The sequence below is a fragment of the Xenopus laevis genome, chromosome 4L, assembly GCF_017654675.1.
Source record: "Xenopus laevis strain J_2021 chromosome 4L, Xenopus_laevis_v10.1, whole genome shotgun sequence".
In the NCBI taxonomy this organism is placed as follows: Eukaryota; Metazoa; Chordata; class Amphibia; order Anura; family Pipidae; genus Xenopus; species Xenopus laevis.
In genome coordinates, this window is record NC_054377.1 from 108084307 (window position 1) to 108101217 (window position 16911).

The 16911-nt window shown below is 37.9% G+C and overlaps 1 protein-coding gene across 7 annotated transcripts in view; it reads left to right on the plus strand.

The window, feature by feature from the left end:
• Nucleotides 1-16911, plus strand: part of ptprc.L (protein tyrosine phosphatase, receptor type C L homeolog) — an 84029-nt gene that overhangs the window by 33920 nt on the left and 33198 nt on the right. For 2 of the 7 annotated variants that reach the window (XM_041590597.1, XM_041590598.1), the window contains exons 3-10: nt 6041-6058; nt 9213-9305; nt 9991-10131; nt 10521-10661; nt 11616-11744; nt 13718-13792; nt 14804-14824; nt 16476-16721. In XM_041590597.1, the coding sequence (XP_041446531.1) occupies nt 6041-6058; nt 9213-9305; nt 9991-10131; nt 10521-10661; nt 11616-11744; nt 13718-13792; nt 14804-14824; nt 16476-16721 (864 nt within the window). The remainder of the gene's footprint in view (nt 1-6040; nt 6059-9212; nt 9306-9990; nt 10132-10520; nt 10662-11615; nt 11745-13717; nt 13793-14803; nt 14825-16475; nt 16722-16911) is intronic. The other 5 variants (XM_041590599.1, XM_041590600.1, XM_018258666.2 and 2 more) reach the window with 5 other exon arrangements.

The window sequence follows — 16911 nt, forward strand, 5'->3', positions numbered from 1 at the left end:
GTCTGACCTCCTCCCGTGGGCGGAGTTTGCTCATAATAATGCATGTCATTCCTCCACAGGAAGGTCTCCGTTTATGGTGGTGTATGGACAGCACCCTCAAGCCTTTCCTCAGGACTTCGTGTTGTCGGACGTCCCGGCTGCAGATGATCTGGCAGCCCATATGCTTGCTATTTGGGCTGCAACCAAGTCTAATCTGGAGAAGAGTGCTCTAGTCCACAAGACTTTCGCGGATCGCCGTAGAAGGCCCTCTCCTCCCTACAAGGTGGGTGATAGTGTCTGGCTCTCTTCCAGGAATATTCGCTTGAAGGTGCCATCTCCCAAGTTGGGTCCGAAGTTCCTGGGTCCGTTCCCCATCTTGGAGATAATTAACCCCGTAGCCATCAGACTTCAACTCCCACCAGAGATGAGAATCCCCAACGTGTTCCACGTCTCCCTGGTGAAGCCCACCATCTCTAACCGTTTCTCTGGTGTCCAATCTCCTCCTCCTGCCGTCTCTGTGGAGGGTCAACAAGAATTCGAGGTGGAGAGAATCCTTGATTCCAGAATCTCCAGAGGGTCCCTTCAGTACCTCATCCATTGGAAGGGCTTTGGCCCCGAAGAATGCTCTTGGGAGGGACACCGTGATGTGCATGCTCCTCGTTTGGTAAGAGACTTCCACTCCAAGTTTCCCCAGAAACCAAGTCCCGGTGGTCCTGAGGCCCCCCGTGAGGGGGGGGTACTGTCAAGACCGCCGGGAGCGCGAGGAGTCGCGTCCGCTCCCGGCGGCGAAGAATCCAAAATGGCGGCGCCCAGGCAACCCACGTGGGTTCCGACGCCGGCGCTGTGACGTCAGCGCGGCGCGACGGTCGCGGGCGCGCTGACGCTGGCGCAAGGGCGCCAAATTCGAATATAAAAGGACGCCTGAGGCGCCAAGATCGCGCCCGAAAATAGGATTCTGTTCCCTGAGTATTCCTGGGTTCCCTTGCTGTTTCCTCTGCTTATCTGCCTGATTCCTTGTTGTGACCCCTTGCCTGGACCTGGACTTCGCTGATTCTCTGCCTGCCATTGACCCCCTGCCTGGCCTTGGACTTTGTTGTATTCTGCCTGTCTTTTGACCTGCGCCTGGACTTTGATTATTCTCTTGCCTTACCCCTGGATACCACGACCCTGATTCCTCGTGAGGGGCTTCCTCCTAGATCCGGACTACTCCCCAGAGGGGGCTCCCGGCTCCCTGACAGCTAGTAGATGACAGCAACCACTTCTTTCAACTGTCATTGATGGGCCTGACTATCAATCTGTTCTCCTACCTGCCTTCAAACATGGAGTAACAATCTATATATATGACTATGCTTGGAATCCCAATAGGAATTCCTCCATGTGTCTTTTGTTGCCCTGCACTTGGGCACTTTTTTCTTTTAACAAAACATTTTAATAAATATTTACTAAACATTTTATAAAACATTTTTAAATTTTTGATTGATCCACTTGATCTACTGTATGCATCTGTGGGAAATGTAAATATGTGGATCAGCATAAACAGAAGACTGGCCAATATTTATAATTAGTGCTTTTCTCAGTTATTCATGTAGCAGGTTATTAGCCCAGGACTTTTTTTGTGAGTTTCTTTAGAATCTCAACTGGAAATATCCCTAAAGATTTCAAGCAAGTTTGATTTTGTTTATTAAAACAGCCTTGTTGAAAATTAATGTGATTTTGGCCTGTAAGTGGATTTATTTTGTGACAAAATACATTCTTGATCATTCTGTTGGCGTTTTTCCATGTAAATCTGCTAGTACTCAACTATTAATGGAGAAATCATCCTCCAATAATAGTTCATTTTATTGTGAACACCAAACGCACATCATTCAAAATGTATGTGCTGTTATCTGGGGACCCTTAGCTAAAAAAACATTTTTCCAATATCACAAACCTTTGAAACTTCACGGAGGATCATCTTTAACTGTAAGAGAAAAGTCAAGCTGGGTTAGGCTGTCTTTATAATAGTTGACACAGCAAAACATCTGGAGTATGTTATAAAATAATTGAGGCTGACTAGAGAATTGTAGCCCATTTGCACCCCTTCCTGTATTGCAATACAATTGTGGATACAAGGAAGACCACACTGTAAGACAGTTAAAAGTACTTGACAAAATCATGATCAAATGGGCCAAAGTCAGGGCAGACAGCAAGATTCAACAGGCCAGAGAACAATGTTTGCATCATAATATTAGGCTATACATACATACAGAAGGTTTAATAACAATGGTCCTTAGTTAGGCAGAACAGTTCCAAATCTGGGGACCCAAAGTGGTTTGTGGTCACCAGAAAATTGAAATGTTTGGTGAATGCCGTCTAGACTCACAGGGATGCTGAATCTTACCAGGCAAAATATCAAAATGTTAGCAGTAGTGTTGCAGGTCTATGGATTACAATACCGGTGCCAAAAAAACATTTTACATACACTGACATACATGCAGTAGTTTAACGAGATATTGCTGGGTCCCACAGCAAATTATTTTTCAGGCCCGCAAAATGTTGGTTGGCCCGTTTAAGCAATGTTCATTGAAATTGTATAAGAATTAGGGCCTCACTGAGTCCCTATATCTCTTGCCCCCTCCCTGCAGCTTCAGGGTCTGCTTTCTCTGAAGTTATGCCCCTACATACATGACTTTTGGGTCACTTTATAAAGCATGTCCCTGCAAATATTGTGCAAAAGACATACAGAAAACCTAGGGCTCCCTGGTAGGGCAGGTGCAGATTTAACCTTGGCTTTAGAATAAAGTGCAAGCCAAATCGTCCATGGCACTTGAAGAAGGGGGTTGCCCCCTGAAACATCTGCTGAGATCTAAATAGAAAGTACCAAAACCACTGCACTTCGCAGTCTTCGATGTTCATGTCAGTGCCATTTGAATTATGTTTTATGATTGCACCACATTACACAATTACTGTTATATTCATAAATGAGTTTTCAGAAGTGAAAGGATTATTTTTCTAGGTACAGTATTTACAAAGTCGCAACATATGCGGCAGCTTTATACAATTACAATACATATAAAAAGAACAACATGACCTAATGGCTCTGCTAGTAAGAAATGTGGCAAATGACAAAAAGGTCAACAGCACCAATATTGTGATCCAAATGAATCATGTAAAGCTGCCAAACAATGGCATTTCATATGTACATGTATGCTGACTTTACAATTCTGATCATTATTCCTGTTCCATGGATATTGGTTAGTTTGTCGATTAGACAGGTTTGAAAACTTCATATGTTAATGCATCATGCACCACTGCATAATGCATCGGCAGGTGAAGAAGTGACGAAGAGCCACAGCTCCTCTTCACTATCTGCTGTTTGTTTGTTTTGGACTGTCAACCCAACAGGAAGGTGGCCCCTCTTCTGTTATCTTTTCTTTCTGCCTATGAGCTGATTTATTGGATACCAGGACCAGGCCAAGTTACTTCTGTGCCCAAGGCAGAGCACACTCATCACCCTGGTTACCTGGGTGGCAGGATTGAAAATATGTCCTCTTCAGAAGCTAAAAACTGGGGGCAACTAGGGGCATGTGCCTCTTCTCCCTAACCCTAGTTCCTGCCCTGCTGGATACTGTACAGGAATGGCCTGTGTATGCAATACAATCTTAGTCTACAAACAATGGTATAAGATATGGCATCACCTGATGGATGTACATCTCTTCCAGCTTTTACTGTTCAGTGAAATTCTTCCCTGGTTAGTGGACTTGGCATACAGTAGGTTTCTGTCACATATAGATTGTGACCTTCTTTTGTATAAATGTCCCTTGCTGTAATGTCTTGTGGCAATTTGCTGTCTTCATTTAGCTTTTAATGTATCTACATGTTTAATGAGACATGTCCATATTATACATGTGCTGTATTTATTAAATGTCAGCTACAGTGCGACGTTCATTCTAAACATTACAGCAGAAATTCTGCGGGTTAGATAGATTTGTATTAGGTAATGTGGAGTGTCCCACCGGATAACATAGTGAGTGGTTACTATCATTCCTGGCAGCCTAGGGTTAATACTGTGTCAGCTACTTGCTGCATTGTTAAAAAAATGGCACTGGGATATCATTTATACGCATGTGTAAAACTGTAGTTGTGAGCCTTGTGTTTTGGGAGTTCATTTTGTATCTCGGTTATTTGCATGCTCTGACATCTTGTGACAGCCTTGTTTGAGGAAGTGGTTTTTCAGTGGCTCTGTATATATGAAGAACGCCTCTCAAACAAGAAGTAGCGTTTAAAACCATTCCATCGAGCTTTGGATGACAAATGTCTAGTCTAGTCAGGCCACGTTCCACCCCCCATAGAATACAAAATGTGGGAATGAGAACAGAACTAGGTTGACTTGCCCGAACTGCGGAGAAGACAAAATTGAGTTGCTTTATATGTTTTGAAACAGGAAGAGAACCGGGTCTTCCTTGGCTCCTATATGTAAATAAGACAATTAGAAAAAAAATAAAAAATGAAAGTACCCTAAAAAAGTGCCGGTAAAGGGCGCATGAAAAGTATACTGCAAAGTTTGTGAGACACCTGTAGTGCTATTTGTTATTTTATTTATCCTTGTATTTTGTATTCAAATGAGGAAACGTTCATCATTGCTCATAAGCAGTATAAAGAGTGCTCCAAGACATGGGATCCTCTGTACTCACCCATTATCCATATATTAAGGACATTTAGACATTTTAAACTGCTAAAAATTGGCCTCGCCTTTAAACAAAACAGGGATTGCTTGTCTGTCAGTGTCTTCAGATATAAAGGCCTAAGCATTTTTGCATTGGCACATATATTATAAGGTTATAGTTTGGCAGTGCGGTGAGATAAATGTTGTGGTGGGTGCTCACAGAAGGCTGAGACCGATCTTACACCTGTGACACACTTTTGTATTTCATGACCGTTTGTTGAAAGTGAGTGTGTTTTATCTCAGACACGACAGGTGGGATTTTCAATTTGCATTCTCAAAAGGAAATACAGTAATATAAAATCCCACATCTGCCACCAAACCTTGTCACATCCGCACTTGGTAATTTGCACAGGTACTGAATGCATATTTTCTATTTAAATCCCTTCCCAGAATGGTCTTGCACGTCAGAGGCACTTGCACTTCACCAGATCTGTTTACTGTATCGCATGGAGTTTCATCATTGTAAATAAGTCTGGCCTTATGTATGAATAACCTCATTGTAGACACAACTATGTATATTAAACTTCTTTTGGTGACAGATCTGGTTTTAGGGTAGGGCAGCCAAGAATTCTACCTTCTAGAATCCTAGCTCCTAGCATCACAAGGACCCTTTGTAAAATCATGTTAACAAAAAAAACAATAGTTAAGAGCTGTCAGATATTACGAGGATATATGACAGAGAGACCTGGCCCTCCAGCTGCTGTTGAACTGCAACTTACAGAATTCCCTCAAACAAGAACAGAAATACAGTATCCAAGACACACAGCTATAACTGGATGTAAATAAGATATCATACTGTTATATTTCTGAAAGGCTTTGTTTTATCTTCTAACTTTACCTTATTACACCATAGGTTACTTTTTATAATTTGCTTATATTGCCTGCATCTTTTGTCAATTGTTGGCTTTCTCAAAAAACTTTCTAGTTTAAGGATTTAAGATTCATTTTATACTATAGCTGAGGCAAGACTGCCTTCTAGCGACAGTTCCAAAGTACTGCAGCCATTTTGTTGGTTTGCTGTGCAATGTCCACATGTTCATCTGTGTTTTTGATGAAGCATATATGGTAAATCAAGTTTGAAATATTGTGTACAGTTTATCAAAATATAAATCAGAATGTTTACAATAGTGCCTAAACTTGATAGTATCTGGTCCTGACTTTACCCAATGTTCCCTCGATTTTTTTCTTGGCTGTGTGAGCAAAAAAATTATTTTGTGAACACTTCTAAACCTGTACGTGCACTGCGTGTCCCACAATTTATTGTATGTGCTGGCATAGAACTGACCACAATGCTGTTTTAAACCATATCCTCGATATCTAAACTTTGTTTTTTCTCTCCCTTTTCTTTCTTTTCAGGAAACCAAGCAAATACTGGTAAGATCAATTAAGATTATTTTCAAGGGAGGAGAGCATTTTTTTGGTGGGGGGGGATGCAACAATAGAAGAAAAATTAATTTAGTTGATACATTTCTTATCTTTGTCCCTGTTGAACAGAATCCCTGAGTTTCATTACAGGCAGCTGTTAGAATTAATACAGTAGTTGTTAATATTCCACAGATGCTCCTGAGAAATGTAGCAAATTGTAACAGTTCAGAATCTGCACCTGAATTACTGAGCTGCCAGACTCAAACACCAGAGACATTATATTTTAAACTTCAATTTTGGAAAAATGGTAAGAAATAAAAGAGGGAAAGTGATTGCAATTGGAAAGTCTTTATCTCTGGTGAACAATCTGAAAACAACTCAACTGAAAGAGAGTGTTTGGAAGGCGAACAACCCCTTTAAGTAAACCAACTACGTCAAATCATCCCTGGTATGGCCAGTCCTACACTCACTTTCATCTGATTCATCAGAAATTCTCCTACTTCATTATATATTTTACACAGGGACTAATTCCTGCTTTGTCAGACACAACAAGTACTGGAAGAAGCAGAGGAGAAAATAATTGATTAAAGGGCATAATAATGCCCTTTATATAAGTACATATAATAAATGCAGTAAATCAATAACTTTACAATTCTATGCTAATATTTTTTCCATGTAGTGCCCACAGAGAGGTACAGGTATGGGTTCCGTTGTCCGGAAACCCGTTATCCAGAAAGCTCTGAATTACGGAATGGCTGTCTCCCATAGACACCATTTTATCCAAATAATCCATATGTTTAAAAATGATTTCCTTTTTCTCCGTAATAATAAAACAGAATCTTGTACTTGATCCCAACTAAGATATAATTAATCCTTACTGGAAGGAAAACCAGCCTATTGGGTTTATTTAATGTTTACATGATTTTCTAGTATACTTAAAGCATGAAGATCCAAATTACAGAAAGATCCGTTATCCGGAAAACCCCGGGTCCCGAGCATTCTGGATAGCAGGTCACATACCTGTATAGACATCTGCAGTTTTACATTGTATGACTTTTGCTTGTACTAGAGCTTGTACTAAAGTGGGACAGACATGCCTTAGTCATGGTTTTGTATGTTTTTTCTTACAAAGGGTAAACTAGGGACATCACAATATTCGGATAGGCATAGGGGTTTAATAGTTTGTCAGCCACATTTACTAGCTCAACTTGTTAGTTTCATGATAAACCATTGAATTTTAGGCAAAAAGTAGGTACAGTGCCTTCAAGAAATTTCACTTGACTTTAGTACACATGATTAAGAAAAGTGCAAATTTTTTGCATGTGCAAATTAGGAGACAGATTCAGTATTTGGGCAAATGCTAAATATGTGCATTTGGTGCATCCCTAATGGAATGTACGAAATCGACAGTATGGTTCTTGCCATTGTTGTATTAAAAAAAATCTTAATAATCTTTTGTTGAAAAAAGACTGTACAAAACAGAGCAACTGAATATAGGTTGATATCTGTTTGATTATACTGTATGTTATAACTAACCTGCTAGTTAATCTTGTGTAATGAACTCCACACTGGTAAGAAGGGAAAGAATTCATAACTGTGGAAGACTATAGGGATTGCTACCTACTTACCACAGCTGTCAACTCATCTGTTTTTGAAATGGAGATTAGAATTCAGCACTCACCCTTAGGGTATATTGGATGCAGGTGCAGGTCTGAGGTGGCCACTTCCACCCGTTCTGTAAACAAATTCGATGAACAGACAGCACCACACTTGAGATATATTCTTAAAAGGTCTTTATTCCAAAAGGGCTTATTTCAAGACAGACAAACAGCAGCAACGTTTCAGTCTTACAATCTCATCTGTTTTTTTCAGAAGTTACCAAATATAAGCCTCTCAACACTTGGCAGGTTATTTACTAGAACTAAATTTTTTTTCACAATTTCAATAAAAAAAACTTGACCAAACTCCCATCCACAATTTTACCTTATTTATTAACAAAATAACATGAAAAATTAGGTTCAGGAAAAGTCTCAATGAAACTGTGAAAAAATCTGAAATTGTTCAGATTTGACTCCTGAATCTCTCGATCTTTTCAAGTTATTTCCTGAAAACTACAAATTTTTCGTATTATCATAGGAAACCCAGTTCAGACCACAATATCTTCAAATTGGTAAAGGGCCATTGACTTCTACAGGACCTCTAGAAGTAATTCCCCTGTGTTTTGCTATTTTCCCTGTCTGAATGCTCTCTGTGCATTCAGTTATGTCAGGGTGATATCACTGGAGACCCAAACAACCACGCCCACTGTGTGCATCCTCTGGTACCTTAATGTTCAGGTTTGATATCTCTGACTTATTTTAAACTTCACTGCCATAAAAACTCCTGCTGCAGCCCAAGCAAAAACCTCCACATTCTTCTTTGAAAGAATCAGACAGGCACCTTGTATTTGAATTTTGATCATTCTGTCCACAGCAATTTTAATTAGTATAACAATAGCCCAATAACATTTTTCATTTAATGAAGGCTAAGCTATTACTATTCAAACTATGGATGCACCAAATCCAGGATTCAGTTTGGAATTCTGGCTTTTCCAGTTGTATTTGGATTCAGACAAATCCAAGTGCCTGGCAAAACCAAATCCTTAAAATCATGTGACTTTTCTTCTCACACACAAAGAAATTGTGATTTTCTTCCCTTCCACCCATCACTCTACTGCTTCCCAGGACCAATGGCAGTGCCCATGAAGTCAATCCTCGACTATTATGAAGCTATGTCCTATGGCCCATTAGTGAGTCAGTTCAATTCACTAATTTCCGCCATGTTCCTTAACCCTAGCAGTCTTTTTTTTAATAAGAGGGAAGAAGGGTGGGCCTTCCTGCTGTCTGGATATCCAGGTGAGAAAGATGACACCAGACCCAACGTCTCCCCTTAAAAAAAGCTTTATTTGCCGCCCTATAACCCCTAATTCAAGCTCTTATATGTTAAACTTCCAATGAATTATGAAACCTATACAACCTTTTGGTGTATTACATAGGCATCCTTTATTATTAAATAAGAGAGCAGAATCTTTATGTGCAATATTTATCATAAAATTGTGCAGCTTTTTGTTGTAATCATGCAGCATGGATAATCGATTTAAACAGTTTTTATCCTCATTTCACAGGTACCACCTCAATCATACCTTCATCTTCACCCATTCTCATCCAATCTCAGACTTCTGCAACCACCACAGCACTCACTACCAACAGCACCCAAAGTAACTTATTTTCCATGCTTCTCTCATCATCAGTATTGTAGCAATTGTGATATGCTCTGATACATGCAAAATGCTCTCCTGTATATTAGACGGGAAATTAAAGCAGATTTCATAAGTAGATTTTCCTACAGGGAGTACATATTCCTCAGTATGTTATAATCTCTTGTCATTTGTAATTCCCTGTGCATCTGTTCTACCTTCCATTCTGTAGGTAACTTTCTGGACTATGATGGAAAAGCCAACGAAGAGCAAAGGTGGCTTGTACCATTATATGTTCAAAGCTCCAACAAACCATTAATTGGCCATGTAATATTTATGATTGACTAGAAACTAGTGGGAAAAGTTTGTCTATTTGGAGTAGTTCCTTAGAATGTCATTGAGATATAAAATTATCCTAAGAATTGTAGTAGTCTAAAAGGACCAGTACATATATGTCAAGCTATTTATTATACATCATCAGCATATGCTATTTATTATACATCATCAGATCAGGAATTTGTAAACTGTAGCTGGAAGGGTATTGGTTTGAAAAGTTGTAGACCTTAGCAATATGTAATCATTTAGAAAACAAAAACACATGGCATAGTAACCTATATGTGAGATACCTTAGGTTAACCTTTTCTATTAATACCTTGTAAAATAATTTTAAAAGTTACATTTATTGATGATATAATTCTTATTTCAGGTGATTTCCAATCTAATACAAGTGATGGGTTCACATCACCTCCATTCAGTGCCAGCAAAGATCCCTTACTTGCAAGCACCAGCTCTGCTGTCTCTTCTACACTCACTCCAACCAGCACATTCACTCTGAGCTCAAGCACAGGTCCGGCTAGGCATCCATCAAACACCCTTTGAAAAGTTTGTCTATTTAGAGTAGTTCCTTAGAATGTCATTGAGATATAAAATTATCCTAAGAATTGTAGTAGTATCAGGGCTCATCTAAAAGGACCAGTACATATATGTTAAGCTATTTATTATACATCATCAGCATATGCTATTTATTATACATCATCAGATCAGGAATTTGTAAACTGTAGCAGAAGGGTATTGGTTTGAAAAGTTGTAGACCTTAGCAATATGTAATCATTTAGAAAACAAAAACACATGACATAGTAACCTATATGTGAGATACCTTAGCTGAACATTTTCTATTAATACCTTGAAAAATAATTTTAAAAGTTACATTTATTGATGATATAATTCTTATTTCAGGTGATTTCCAATCTAATACAAGTGATGGGTTCACACCACCTCCATTCAGTGCCAGCAAAGATCCCTTACTTGCAAGCACCAGCTCTGCTGTCTCTTCTACACTCACTCCAACCAGCACATTCACTCTGAGCTCAAGCACAGGTCCGGCTAGGCATCCATCAAACACCCTTCGTGTCTTTAGGGATTACTCTGCTTTGTTCTGATGTGTTAAAAAGACATACGTATTCTTAACTAAGCATCAGCACTGGACATGGTTTTAACAAATGTAGCCTTTTGGTTTTGGTACAGTGCTGGTATTACATATATTTTTTATTCAGAGAGCCTGTAGAAAAACACGTCAACATGGTCTGATAATACAATTGCAAAGAGATATAAAAGTAGCATTTTAGTTGGAAATGTTGCAACTACATTGTATAGTCTCTGGAAATCATTGTGGGAATCATTCTCCTTGAAAAATAAATATATTATCAGATTCTCAAGCAACAGTGTCACACTCGTATGCTGCTTTTATACTAGAGGAGAACCTGAAGAAATCTGAGTATTCCAGTACTTTGCCTTTAATTAGGGCTTGCTTCAACAAGGGGCAAAATGTTAGAACCAAAAAAATGTTAGAACCAAAATCTTAATATGATTATTAAAAGTAATTCCCCTTCATTGCTCTGTTGTTTTGAAAACTGGCAGGTGACCTTCCAAATGATGCCCAATGGAGGTATCTGGTAAACCAGATTTCTGAGTTCTTGAATTTTGATAGGATACAGGGCAGTTTGTCAAAGCTTAAGAGGAGGACACAGCTTATGATGCTCAGGCAGTAAGTCCACATGCCTCGATGTATCAACAGCTACTATATGTACAGATTGATGAAAATGTACTGATGCAAAAGGCAATGACACAAATGGGTGGCTATTTGGGCCAAATGCTACAGTCTATGAGGAATATGTTTAGATTCTGTTCTAGCTGTAAGGAGGGAATATGTTTACACACTCTAATGAATACAAATTAGATGTAGGTAAGTCCTAAAAGTCTATAGAATTGGAATGTTTAATATGTTCAGGTTTTTTTCCTACTGGTGATCTGATGCTATAAATTCTGTAACAGGTGTCTCACAAGAATCTTCCTCTTTCACGCATGCACCCTATACTAACAAAGACGATCTCACACCTACACCCAACAGCTCTGCTGATTCAACTGCACGCACACCTTCATATGAAGGCAATACCACCTCAGGTTTGGCTGCTCAAGTTTATGTATGTTCACCACTTGTTCTATCTGGTTTTGCAGGGAAATTAATGAGGAATGAGTATATTTTTCAAAGTTTTGTGACTTTTGTACCTGTAATTATTCATACATAATACTTGTTCATAGTACAGTATGGGTTATTCAATTATGTTAAAAATATTAGTTATTCAATGCTGTAGTAATATCACAAGCAAGGAATACCTTTTAATTGGGAAGTCTGGAATATCAGTCCTCTTTAAAAGTTAAATGTATATTTTCACAAGCATCAATATATTCAATTCATATGAAATTATTATGTTCACTTCTTATGACCCAGCATACTGAAATAAAACACTTTCTAAATACAATCAATTAGAAATTCTGGACTGCAGCAGTTGGGTGTCAGATAGTCATTGACCAGTTAGATCCAATATATTTTATAGGGGGACCTATAAGATGTATTAGAGCTCACTCTATTAAAATAACCAGAAATCCTGTCTCTCTACAAGCAGAATTTGTGCAAAAGGCAGTAATTTTGTTAGATTTTTTTGTACTGAAATCAGTTATTTGAATGAGCTTTAATCCATTTGCTTGGAAAGTAAGCCACATATAAGATATATTGGATCTAACTGTCAATGACTATCTGACACCCAACTGCTGCAAGAATACAGAATAAAGAGAAACAGATGCTGAGAGAGGAACAGGGAAGATAAACTTGAGTATATCAGAAACAATGCTGAATATTAAATTGATTGTATTTACAAAGTTTTCTTATTTCAATATGATGAAGCTTACATTAAATTTTCATTTTCGTGATAGTTCCCCTTTAATAATATTTGAGAAGTACTAGTCGTCTTTACAGACATTTATCTAATATAAGTAATTCAAAAAATGTCTTTACAGACCTTTGTACAATAATTACAGCAACTAATAAGAATCATTTGAGATAAAACTTTAAGTAGAGATGTGTGGAATATTTTGTACACAGATGCATGTGTAAATCCTTGGGTGATGTATGGATACATGCAGAAATACCTGTATGGGTAAAGCAATGTGTAGGTGTATGTCATATATAAAAATAGATGTTGAAATGATTTTATGCTGATTGTTGTGTGGTCTGTACAGTATTTATTTGTTCATGTATGAATATAGAAAATAACAGTAGTTCAGGTTGAAAAAGAAACACCCCTTCTCCAGACATACATCAAACATTTGCCAACGATATACAGGTATGGGATCCGTTATCCGGAAACCCGTTATCCAGAAAGTTCCGAATTACGGAAAGGCCGTCTCCCATAGACTCCATTATAATCAAATAATCCAAATTCTTTAAAATGGTTTTCTTTTTATTTATAATAATAAAACAGTAGCTTGTACTTGATCCAAACTAAGATATATTTAATCCTTATTGGAAGTAGAATGAGCCTATTGGGTTTATTTAATGTTTACATGATTTTCTAGTAGTCTTAAGGTGTGAAGATCCAAATTACGGAAAGACCCATTATCCGGAAAGACCCAGGTCCTGAGCATTCTGGATAATAGGTCCCATACCTGTACTTTGTAATCCAGCTATAAGGAGACACACAACAGTGGAAAAATATTGCACTATATTTGTGATAAGGCAAACACAAACATAGTGCGCTATTGTTTTATTTCTGTATGCTTCTTATAGCCTGACATTTTGCTGAAGCTTCTTCAAAGGGGAAAAATATACTTGTGTTCTAGTATGAAAAAACACTTGAGTATGTACGGAAACTTGTGATGCAATAATGAAATTTGTAGCACATTTCTATATTAATACTGTGGGGTGCAGGAGTTAAAGCAGATATAAAACTACAATAAAGGGATATGCATTCATGTTATAAAATATTGTCTGTTTTTTTTTGCATACAAATAACATAAATATGTTGAATTTGCTAGATTATTAAATAAGAATGTATGTTGTATAAATGTATTTGCTTCTTCTTTTTCCCTCACTCTAGGTTCCCGCAACACTTCAGACTTCCATACAACCATCTCACCAACTGCAAACTTCTCCATCAGTCCTACCCCAATAGGTGACCATCCTCAGACAAGCACCCACTGCAATATGTGCTATCTCTGCCTGCAAACATACACTGCAGAACCAACAGGACACTACACATTCTCACTTTTCCACAATGCTGCTCATGTGATATATATATGATTATTTTGTTAATGCAATGTTTATACAGTGAGTTTCATAAAAAAGAAGGGACTCAATGTTACCCAGGGTGTTCTGATCATCAAGCAGAAGTCAAAACTCCACTAAATCAGGTTACAGTGAAAATACCTGTGTAATTAAGTTGTCATTTTGATCACTGCTACAAAAAGTATGAATCAAAACATCCAGTGGGACATTGTCCTAAAGGGTAAGATACATATCTCTCATCGTTATCATCCTCCCTGCCATTAACTGTCAATCACAGGGAACTGTAATGACAGAATTATGCAGATGGACACTTTTCACGTACTTACACATGCATGGGGTAGGAAAACATTCCTATTGTTTTTTTAATGGGCATACATACAGTGATGGAGAATGAATGTGGATGAAATGCAGTAAAATATAAAGGGGGAACACCAAAATGGTATGAGTGCTAAACTGCCATTTACTCTACAGATTGCTACCTATTTGAAATATATCAGTTCACTTGTAAATTGAGGACAATTTATTTAAAAAATGTTAAATCTAAATGCAATCTGTCACTCATTATAGGACAGGTATATGGCAGGTGTCCCTGATATTTCAAATGATCTGGGAATGTTACCATAGTGCAGTGTCATTGTGATAGTAAACGGTTGGGAGAGTGAGATCACTTTGAGACAGGTATTAACTTTAAACAAGGTGTTTTTCTTAATTTAAAATACATCATAGCACACATATCAAAAACACTTTAACAAGTGGCCAGAAAACACTTATTTTCTCCTTAAGTACCATTTTTCTTTTGTGTTATGAGCCATTTGTAATCCCGCCCCCTGCCCTCAGTCTGTAAAGAATTAATTTGCAATCTGCGTGAATGATTATTGACTTTTGTTTTTCATTGTAGGTAAAATGGACAGTAATTGCAGTAAGTAAATATTACTTCTTAACACCATAAGCCCTCTCATAGTAGACTTTAAGCCAAAGAATCAGAATTAGCCCAAGTAATGTTCTATTAGCCCCTGGCCTGGCACAACTGGATGAGAGTTGGCATGACAAACATATTTTGAATAATGGAGAAAATTTACATTTAATTTGGGCTGACACGATTGCTACAATAACAGCAATTTAGATAAGTGAAGCAAACTAAAATTGGAACAGTATATATTATTATTATATTGGACTCAAACTGTCCTTGAAACAAAATCAAAAATTATATTCCATTTTGTGAAGCAGTTTTGTATGCTTTGGTGTTAAATTGGTGTTTGGAGTACCAAATTACTCCACACAACTTTGCCATACAATATGAAGCTAATGTAAGTTTTTTTGTGTGATACTAATGACATTTTGCTGGCAGAATCAGAAACTTGCAGTTCAACCAATTAAAGTTTGGTTACTCCAACTTTTTTATGTAAAAAAAAATTGGGATAATTTGGTTCCAAAATAATAATGGTGTTCAGTCAAATGTGAATTTATCATAATTATTTTCTGGCATACATTTTACTCCAATTTATCTTAAAGGGGAAGGAAAGTCATAATTACTTGGGGTGCCGAAAGTTGGGCAACCTCAGTGATTGTATTGTATTTGATACCCTGGGCCAGTGATCCTGTTAGCAGAAAACTGCCTCAGCACGGGTTTCTTCCATGCGAGCACCACGAAATGATCGTCTTCTTGCACTTTGTCTTTCTTCACTACCCCGGGGCTGACATTTGCACAGTAGGGTGAAAAAGTTTACTTTTTTGTTAAAATTCAGCTTTTCTCTCTACTGCTCATGCATACCCTTGCAAAGAAAGAAGAAGCAGGAATAGGATTGCACTATGGTGCTCACAGGAAGAACCCTGGGCCTGGGCAGTTTTCTGCTAATAGGAGTAGAGATGGGCGAATTTGGGGTGTTTCGATTCGCTGAAAAATTCGTGAATTTCCCGCGAAATTTGCAAAACGGCGAAAAATTAGCAAAATGCCTGCCAGTTTTTGGATGCCAAAAAAGTGCGCCGGCGTCAAAAAAATGGACGCTGGCGTCAAAAACGAGACGCTGGCGCAGTTTTGGTAATTTTTCGAAACACCCCAAATTCGCCCATCACTACTCCTACACCGTTTTGCTATTTTTTTTTTCGCTGCGGTTTTGCAAATTTATTTTCCGGCGTTGAATCATTCGCCCATCACTAAATAGGAGCACTGACACAGGGTATCATGTAACTGATTAGGAGGGTCCCTAACTTTTGGCACATACCAGTGATTGTTGCTGTTCCTTCTTCTTTAATGCCACTTTCATGAATATTCTTAGAATGTGTAAAAATAGTTGGATTATTTTAGAATTCAATCAAGAATTTAAACGTATGTCCTTCTAGGTGATGCTGAACTATAACACTCAAAACTTCCCACTGACAAACTAATAAACAAAATCTTCTGATAAACAGAAGGCCCACTGATGTTCGTCGACCCATCCCCTCCCTTTTATTTGCTGAAATTTTCATAATTGGGATCGGAGCAATGGGATGAGCACATGGGAAATTTTAAAAACTATCATATGCTCGCCTGTGTCATCATGTCTTACCTTTGTATTTTCCTTTCCTAACAGGTCATATAAAACCCAGAATTATTGATACCTATGAAGACATCAGTGAAATTTCAGTAACAGTGATGATTGAGCATATGACAAATGAAGAACTAAATTTTACACTCAACTGTAACAGAGATTTTACCAAACAAAATGAGACTTGCTATACTTTCCTTTTTGACCAGTGTACCGACATTACTGTCACATGTAACTTTATTGAGAGGCCTTGCATCAACGACATCACTTTCCCAGTACAGATACCATTGTGTAAATATTTATTTTCTTCTTCTTGCATTTTTTTCAATTAACCTAAGTGCTATTATTTTTAATTCCTCTGCCCTGATTCATACAAATTACCACTATATTATGAAATTAAAGGAGATGCCCAACTCCCCTAACAGAAGTCTCTTTGCATCATAAAATACATTTCTAAGCAACTTTCCAATATACATAAACT